At 31.2% G+C, this 10149-nt stretch overlaps 1 protein-coding gene across 1 annotated transcript; it reads left to right on the plus strand.

Annotated features, from left to right (window-relative positions):
* The first annotated feature begins 2213 nt into the window (after positions 1-2213).
* Positions 2214-9763, plus strand: LOC134727997 (E3 ubiquitin-protein ligase TRIM71-like). Its single transcript, XM_063592397.1, has 2 exons — positions 2214-2308; positions 8104-9763. The coding sequence occupies exon 2, from the start codon at positions 8114-8116 to the stop codon at positions 9761-9763; it is 1650 nt and encodes a 549-aa protein (XP_063448467.1). The 5' UTR covers positions 2214-2308; positions 8104-8113.
* The last annotated feature ends 386 nt before the right edge of the window (positions 9764-10149 follow it).

Here is a 10149-nt window from a genome sequence, read left to right on the forward strand (position 1 = left end):
TAACTCAGTTTTATAAATGTTTTATAGAGTGTAATTGGTATTTTGATCGTGTTGTGTATTTAGCATACAAATGTGTTTTTTTACTTTTGAGCTTGAATATCCTTTTGGAATCTTTCGCCTCTTTTTATTTTAATTTTGTGCAGTAAAATGTAATTCTAAAAAAAGTAATTCTAAAAAGCATTCGAAAATTTTTGAAACTTTAACACCTTATTGGTGAAGACAACCAGGCACTTCGTTAGAATATGTTTTATGTAAATCTTGAGATAAGGGTTCTAATTAAATTTCTGTTAAATGTTCTCATTATCTTTATAGACGGTGGAGAATTCAATTTTAGCCTGCGTTTTTTTTTTTTTTATGTTAGAACAAAATAATAAAGAGTATTTCGTCAGAGTAACATGAGTAAGAAGGTCATTGTTTTTGCATGATTATTCAATTCTAAGAATCAAAAGTTTTAGGTATAGCTTAATATTGTGTTAGTCGTATTTTATAATTGTTGGCCTTAAATTCTCCTGTGCTTCGTATTTGATTTGGTTTTTGAAAGCTGTTTTGATTGGAACGTCACTAATTTATTTCTTTTGTAAATAAAATGTCCGTCTGGTGTATATACTTATTATTGTGGTAGCTTTAATATTGAAAGACTTTTTAAATCACTCTCATTAGATTCGTCAAAATGTTTGTTTAAAGATGGGACATGTATATCAATTTCATATTTCTGGTCGTGAAACATGTTTTTGCAAAAATTGGCGAAAGCTCTCAAAAATTTCAATTATGAACACAATCTCAGTCAAAGTGGTAACTATAAGGAATATTACACAATCGGTTAATATAAAGGCCGTTATATTCCACGATTCTTCATAATGTTTCCGCACATTATTTTCACACGTTTATTTCATTTACTTGATATTGTTTTAATAGGACGCAATAACTTAATGAATACCTGTTTTCGAAAGTTTAAATCCCTTGCTCGTCAATGAGAAGATACAATTTGGGTTTTGAGCAGAATAATTCTGTTTTATTATCCTATTTGTAACAAATGGGTGATACTTTTCCTAATATTAACTTTTTACTGTTTTTCACAGAAGACTAAAATCTGATCAACACGAACCCCTCCAAGAATTTGGGGTGATCCCAGGTGCTTTGGAGGAATAAGGAGATCCAGCGCCACACCTGGCAATCGTCATGTTGCTCATGTAGTGCAAAGCCGGTTTTAAGTCTTTTTCGGTAGGTCACATTAAGGGATAATTGGACAGGATTATAGTTACGACTTAGGAACATATCTGTTATCATTTGTGAAACAGATTTTCCTTAACAGTAAACTCACTCGTTATGGCATCCATTAAAATTACATGACAACTTGGTACTCTTGGTTCAACAGCTTTATCAAAAAAAAGAAAACATTTTAATTGTGTACACCAGAAACCCAAATATGTCATCATAGTATGTTAAAATTAAAAAAAGAAAAGAAAAAATGACATACAATAAAAACACTTATAATTGACTGAAAATGAAGTATACGTGGTTTATTCATTTCTTTTTAAAATATCAAAACAGGGTACGTTTATTCACACTGTTTGGTATTATTTCGTATGGTATCGTTAAATCTTTGTATTCTAAATTTTCTGAATGAACGTTAACATGGTTAAGTGGATTGTTTTTTTTTTAAATTTGGCTATTTTGTTGTCTGTTTGTCTTTGACTTTCCTCTTTATTTACTACTTGTCCATCTTTTTGTATTAAGGATAAATGAGAAAAAATATTTTAGAGTGAATATAAAATCTACATCTTTAAACAAATTTACATTATTGTTTTTTCTGCATTATACATGTTATAAGACATGTGTCTGTGTCAATATTTCCGTAAATAATAATCGAAAAAACAAATATATATATATATACTGTAGCTGGCATGATTATCTATTGTATATATACTATAGCTGGCATGATTATCTATTGTATATATACTGTAGCTGGCATGATTATCTATTGTATATATACTAGAGCTGGCATGATTGTCTATTGTATATATACTGTAGCTGGCATGATTATCTATTGTATATATACTGTAGCTGGCATGATTATCTATTGTTATTATTTGGTACTCTAGCAATGAACTCTTTGTTTTTTTTTAAATTGACCAAGTCGTATTTATTTTTAACCAGGAAGTGTAACTAGGCGGATAACAGCGCCACATAGTGTTCAAAATCGTCATACATTAAATAAAGATACGGTAACTACGTATTTTTTGTCTTCAAGATCCAGTATTGCGTATTAAGCAAAATTTGTAGTACTGTTCTCATTTAAATCCATCAGGTATGTATTTCTGAGTTTTGAAGTAGTTATTTTAACATTAAACTCGGGTTGATAAAATGGACGTTTAAAACCGAAAGTAAATATCTTCACAATACTTCCGTCATTTTTTCGTAATTGAGAGACTTATGTAGACGACAAATGCGATACGCGAGTCTGTTGTAAACAATTATAAGCCTACCATGTTTGATTAGATGTTAATACTCATTCTCTGTAACCACTTAAACTTTTTCAGCACGCATAGTCAACGATCTTTCTAAAAGTTGGCTGATATGTAGATCCTATTAGACTAGTCAGAAAAATAATACCAACCGATATTTATATAGGTTGGTAACCATGGTAACAGCGGAGAAAGTAGCGATTTTGGAGAAAAATACAATATTTGGTGTAGTGCTGTGAAACCATGCGGCTACATCTATTATAAAAAAACACAAAAACAATTAATTTCATTCTTGTTTTAGTCAAAAATCAAAAAAAGTTATGGGTAATCTACCTAGAAACATGTGAAATTAATTTCTAAAAAATGGTCATCGTGCAGTATTCCTCACAAAACGAATTATCTCTTTTTGGTGGGTTACACTAATTACTAGACCAAAATGAAAATGCTTATAACTGTTTTATTTCACAAAGGTTTCATGTCAAATTTGAATTGTAATAAATTTAGACCATTTAATACATAAATATAAGAAAAAAATATTTGAAAACTTTTTGAAATATTCATAAAACTTGACCTGACCAACACTGACAATGATAGGACTAAATGAAAATTCTAAGAACTTTTTGTATTTATGTTAAGCTTGAAATAATAATAAAATTTTATCATTTAATGTATAAATATAGGAAAAAAGAGACTTTCTAACGTTGACAATGACCTAACCAATGAAACTTTCTGTGTTAATTCACGGTATATTATATAAAAAAAAAACAGGAAAAATATATGTTTTTGGGTAAAACACTTGACCTTACCAACGTTGACTGTGTCCTGTTTGTTGTACTTCCTAATACGATATATTATATATATCTTATATACATTAGAAAACAGCCCGGATTTTCCCTGATATTCAACATTGAAACCATGTAATTGATTGTTTATACAAGCAATTAAATGATTAGGTTAAGTGCTTCATTCACAGTTGGTGTCCGCTGGTGTTATCAAATGAACACAGATGGTTAGCTGGTCAAGATTATTTAATTTCCATATCCTCTGCACTAAACACATTTTATATTCTTGTCTCAAAAATATTCTCAGTCAAGGTATTTTGAATGAAAAAAAAATACTTTAAAAATGCATTTAGATAATATATAAAAAAAAATCTTTAGGATTTCTGCAGCTAATTTAGAAATGCAATGATAAATATTTTTTAAATTTAGAAAATTTGATATTTTTTAATATTATACCATTATAAATAGGGTTCAGGACCAATCCAGTCTATCTTATCATAGTCCTTCGTAATTAATTCCATTTTTCATTTGCATATATTTGAAGCTGGTATCTCAGTGAAGGATAAATATTTCTTGTTAAAAAAGTTTTTATGGAATACATTTTTTAGCATTTATTTTGATTTTTTTTAATTCCCACTTGCAAGCTTATAGTATATTTATTGTGTGTGTATATTTAGAATATAAATTAAAAAAAAACTGGTCTGTGTTTCTGATACTAAAGGAGGTATTTCGGCAGAGACATATAAATACATGTTAGTATACATGTCTCTGATTTCAGTTACGGTCACATATTATCATCTGGTGGTATCCCTAACCTATATGTTTCCTTTCTTGTAATACTTAGAATGGTTCGAATTTGGTTTCACTTATGGGGATACTCCAGAGGCGGATTTAGACCCCCCTTTTCTGAGAGAAATTTGATTGATTAATAAGGAAATCACTGAAGCCTGACCAGAGCAGGCCCCTCTAAGGAAGTTTGTGTACTCAAATAACTATATTGAAATCAATGAGGTTCAGGACCAATCCATATATTCTTCATTTTAAGGCTAACATATTACCTTATTCTGTTCACGTGCAAATGTGGAGTGGACACACATACCTTTTTATTTTCCACTGGATAGAGGGGCAATATGTATATAAGCCACTTTTATTGTTATAGTATCGAATTGAAATGCTTAAAATAAAAGAAAATAAGTTGAAATATGAAATAAAATTGAGAATGGAAATGGGGAACGTGTCGAAGAGACAGCAACCCGACAGGAGAGCAGAAAACCGATGAAGGCACCAATGAGTCTTCAACACAGGGAAAAAATCCAGCACTTGAAGATGTTTTGAAAATTAAAACTAAGCGCAACAAGAGTGTGTCCACAGTACACGGATGCCCCACTTGCACTATCATTTTCTATGTTCAGTGATATTGGGGTAAAGATTCTTATTTGGCATTAAAATTAGAAAGATCATATCATAGTGAACATGTGTACTAAGTTTAAGTTTCAACTTGATTGGATTCCAACTTCATCAAAAAACTACCTTGACCAAAAACTTTAACCTGATCGGGACAGACATTACGACGGATGAACGAATGGACAAACGGAGGCTACAACCAGAAAACATAAATCCCCTCTCCTATTGTAGGTGGGGCATTAAAATAATAAACAGCTGCGCCATGAGCTAGAGCGCATGATACGCCTAACGGTTTTAAAGAATACAGTTAAATAACTTCACAATGTCATACCAGAAATTTATGAAAAAGGGGGGTTATCTTAATAGATATAAATCAGTCAAAAAACTTTAACAAAAAATTGTCAAAGCACTTAAAGGTTATTGTCTGAAAACTAGAGAATCACTCCTTTTCATGAATCAAATCCCATAACTCGGAAATGTGAAATCTTAAATTTATAAAAAGCGAAAGGAAGCTTAAATACATTGATATATAAACAAATCGCCAAAGTTACATGAGAATTGCTGAAAGAGTTTATGAGTTTTTTCCTCAAAATACTAGATATTGTTAATGTCTGACATGTTAAAGACAGACGAACAAATATATACAATAAGACTTTAACCAGGCGTATAAAAAAGGGGGAGGGGTGTTCTTATCCCTAATTGTCTTTGCTTCATGAATATTTTATATATATATAAAAAATTATCAAGGAGATTTTGTTTTATCATTAAATCAAATTTATCAGAAAAATGTGAAAATTAGAAAGAATATGCATTTCTTATCAAAATTAATCTTCAAAATGACAATAATTATCAATCTATTCAACATTTTAAAAAAAATGAAAAAGTTAATAAAAAGAAATCATAACTTTATTTTATATTCCTTTAACTGAATTGAACATGATTGATAAAAAATAGTGACTTGATTGTCAAAATCTTATGACGAATATACACACATAGATAATGCTACATGTAGTAGAAATATTTATTCTTCAAGAAAAGACAGAAAAGGCCAAAATGTTGACTTTCTTATCAGATAATCTATGTGTAACATCTGTGGTCAGTTTATTGGGAAGAGTGATATATAAATTACAAGGACTTCAAACTGTGAAGCTAATCAGTTGTGAAATTTGAGATTCCCTCAAATTTGAGGGCATTCTTCGGGCTGTACTATAAAGTATATAGGATTTGCTTAAAATTTATTAAAAAAACAACAGTAAAATTAAAGGGTAAAGTATTTATCAAATAATAATAAAAACCTTGGGGAAAACAGTTTAGGGTACTGTAACGAGCATGGGTTATCTTAACTTTTTATAATATTGTGTATTATAATGTATTTTACTGTGTTGTAAATTATGTCGTATATTACCGGTTATAATTTGACACGTTTGATCACAAATATAGAGTAACACACACAATGTGTGAAGAAGGCCATAAATACATGTAAGTTGATCAATCCAATATAGTTTGTTTTTTTAATATTTTCTTAACAGTAAATAATTATTTCCACGTCCTACTGAAGGCATGCCCGAGCCTTGTGTAGGATATCTTGTTAGTTAAATATTTTCATAACACACAAATAAACATTTTGTGGACAACTTGAGGTATGCCTGACCCCCTGTATGCACGATATTTTGGTAGTTTTGAACGTTTTCATCAAGTATAAGTAAACATATTTCGCGGATTTAACTTGATATATGCCAGAGCGGCAGAGCCTTGTGTTAGTTTAAATGTTCTCGAAAGTCGTTAACTATTATGTTTAAATATCATTTTATATTTTCTTTTTTTTTTATATAAATCAATGGTTCAATCTAAGTGTTTCTTTAAATTGAATGCAATTTGATAGCCTATTACATTAAATAGGTATGAAGTCATTTTTCCTGATCGTGATAACTGTCAGAATGTAGGACAGAAAGTCACAGACAAAAAGTGACATGTATAATATGTTATAAACATTGAGTCCTGTTTCATAGAAAAAGCTTATTTTTGTTTGTTAAAAGAAAGACAGTTTACTTATTTTGAGAAACATCTTTCTGTAATGGGCTTTCAGTGAAAATCAAATTATATGTACATGTTTATAATTCTTTTAACGTTACCCTGTGTAAAGTTATATTTTATTTGCTGCTAAAAATCCATAAAGATAATCGTGATTTTCTCAAATTTCAATAATCCAATGCCTATTACTAATGTTAAACTTAAGAGAGTGCTACCTAAGTCAGATCCAGGGGGCCCTGAGGGTCTACCCCCTCTTTTCATTGAAAACATTTGGTTGATTACATATGGAAGCACTAAATCATGTATGTATCGGGCCCTCTCTTGAGGCAGTCAGTGGCACCCTTATTTAAAAGTTGTCTGGATGTTAAAAGTATAATGCCACTGCTGGTGGTGTGTTGATTCCACGAGGTTTTCACAAGCCTAGTAGATGACATAAATTATCATTGATATGGTCACATTGAAAATAAACTGGTTAAAAACATATTTAGGAATTGATGGTTCTCAATGCTCTTTAACTTCTAACTTTTTTGACCTTTTAAATTTTGTTTAATTCGAGTGTAACTGATGAGTCTTGTGTAGCCGAAACGCGCATCTGACAAAAATACAAAATGTCAATCCTGGTATCAATGATGAGTTTATTGACATTCCTTTTTTTCTAGGACAGCTATTGCTTTAAAATATATAAAAAAAAACAAAGTTATAAGAAACCCAAAACAAACAATATAACACAACAATGGATTCATGCGTATATTTTTTCATGAAACAATGAGCTCATTCACCCAGTTTCATATCATAATACATGATGTAATATACAAATAACATTTTGCACGATGCGATTGGGGCAATGGACCACCGTTTTTTTTAAATGATGTTTCAGATGTGTACTCGTTATGATAAGATTAAAGGAGTAGGTTCAGTAAGACCTCCCTTTGGACCCAAAATATAGCAGTTTTAGAAAATTGTGAAAATGTAATCTTTAAGCTATGTTTTGGAAAGTAAAATGCTTCTGCTACATACATATGAGCTGTTTTTTACAATACAATGCAAAAATATCGCGTTCTAGCATCAATCAGTCATGGCAAATTACTGAAATCTTCAAAATTTTAGCATTTTGGTTAATTTTTGGACGGTTTCCGTCTAAAATGAAAGTGGCTGCATTCGTGTTCATTCATAATATTGAAATGTAAGTTGTATTTGATGATAATGCAAAACATATATAAAGGTTGAGGATTAACACGGCTACGGCAACTTTCATTTTTGAGAAAAAAACATCTGAAAAGTGACGTTTTTGGACATATTTGATAGATTATTCATATTTAAGCTTGCATCAGAGCGTTTTAATGACTTAATCAGTTAAAATCTTTCATATAAACTAATTGCATCCATTGAAATAATCAAACCACACTAATAATTTATTTCAGAAGGTTTACTATGGCATCAGCTAGTTTCTGTGATCCTTGCTCTGAAGCTAATAAGTCATTAACAGCAACAAAATATTGCTCCGACTGTGAAGAAAGACTTTGTACAGACTGTGCAGAATCACATTGCAGATTCAAAGCTTTCAAATCTCACCATGTTATCGACCTGTCGTCCATTGGATCCAATATTCTTATGTCCGCGAAGAAAAACTGCAATGTCCATTCAGAAATGATATTGGATTATTACTGCACAGACCATGAGATCGTATGCTGTAGAGCCTGTATATCTAATGAACACAGGCTTTGTCAGAACGTGCTCCCATTGGAACTGGCCTCGAAGGATGTTAGAAAGTCTGCACTGTTTAACGATGTTATGGAAGACATAACGCATCTTATCACAACATTGAATGCTTTAGACAATAACAGAGAGTCAAACTTACAATCATTGGAGAAAACTAAATCAACAATAACTAAGCAGATCCGAGCAGTGAAATCCAAATTTTTGAAACAAATTGACGATTTGGAGCGTGAATTAACAACCACTTTATCATCTCTCCAACGAAAACATGAAATCGAAATCAACAAACAAAAGCAAGAAATATCGCAAGTTTTGGTCAATGTCATAGAAAAAAAAACCGAGATGGATTTTTTGAGTGATCATGGATCTAAGAATCAGCTCTTTATATTCCTATGCCAACAAGTAACAAATATTCATAGTGCTGAGGCAAAGATTCAGCAGATAGTATCTGATTCACAAGAATTCGATATAACCTTTGACGAAAAGAAAGATGGTAAGCTTGAGTCTCTCGGGTCACTATCAGAGTATGTTCAACAATGTCAAGTTCAATACAAACCAAAGAAATTTCAACAAGCCCAGATAAAGGCGGAACCAATGAAAAACATTCTAGGGTTTGAGAAGGATACAGTATTGAAACTCAATACTGATGTGGTTAACACTCTTATTAGTGTATCAGTGACAGATAATAATAAGCTCCTCATTACTAATAGAGCATCATCCGATCCCAAACTCTATGTTTACAGAGACTGTAAAGATTATGAGACAGATATAACTTTTTCCTCCGAACCTCATAGTGTTGCTGTGATACCTGGTACAGACAGAGCTGTTATTACCCTACCTAACGAGAATTCTATACAATTCATCAATACGACAAAGATGACAAAGGACAACACAGTTAACGTTGGATTTACATGTTATGGTATTACTGCTGGACGTGACAGAATCTGCGTTGGTGGTACAGGTGGTACTATCAAAACATTAGACACAAATGGGACAATTCTAACAACGATTCAACAAGGATATGGAAATATTTTCTTCATGGTATACGATGATTTACAAGATCATTTGATTGTTAGATGTGTTGGTAAACTCCTTTGTGTAAAAGTAGATGGAACACGAGTTTACAGTAAGGACGTTTCAGGATTTTCAGGAGTAACACTTGATCGACAGAGGAACGTCTATTTTGGTGGGTTTTGGACCAACGACATACAAAGGATGTCAACAGACGGAGAAAATTGTGAAGAAATGCTGATCAAAGACAATGACATTGACCATCCATATGGAATGTGTTTTAACAATAACTTCACAAAATTATTTGTTATTAATAAACTTAATGAGTCCGTATCTGTATTCAAATGCAAGTAAATATACATGTGAAACAACATATATATTGAAAACCTATTTCGTATAGCCAGCTATAAAAGTCCGGGAAATAACAAATGTAAATATACAATTTTTGACAATGGTGAAATCAAAAGACCAAACGTTAGCATGCAAACATTTCGCCTCCATTCAGCTGCATGAAGTTTGTTATATATATGAGAAGTAATAACAAATTGAGATATGGCATACAATTAAAATAATGACAGTAAATGTAGTGGGGTTTATAATTATTTAGTTTTTTTGCATACCAAAATTCGTCTACAATTATTCGAGGGTTTTCGTATTATTTTTTTCAGTTAAATTTTCAGTTATATACATGTTCTAAGTGGATTGTGTTAAGGCTTTTTATTTGTTTTATAAATATAGGA

Source organism: Mytilus trossulus, chromosome 8, assembly GCF_036588685.1.
Source record: "Mytilus trossulus isolate FHL-02 chromosome 8, PNRI_Mtr1.1.1.hap1, whole genome shotgun sequence".
Taxonomy (NCBI): Eukaryota; Metazoa; Mollusca; class Bivalvia; order Mytilida; family Mytilidae; genus Mytilus; species Mytilus trossulus.

Bases quoted from the DNA above. Each gene is read 5' to 3' on its own strand.
- LOC134727997 (XM_063592397.1), top strand. From the start codon at position 8,114: ATGGCATCAGCTAGTTTCTGTGATCCTTGCTCTGAAGCTAATAAGTCA.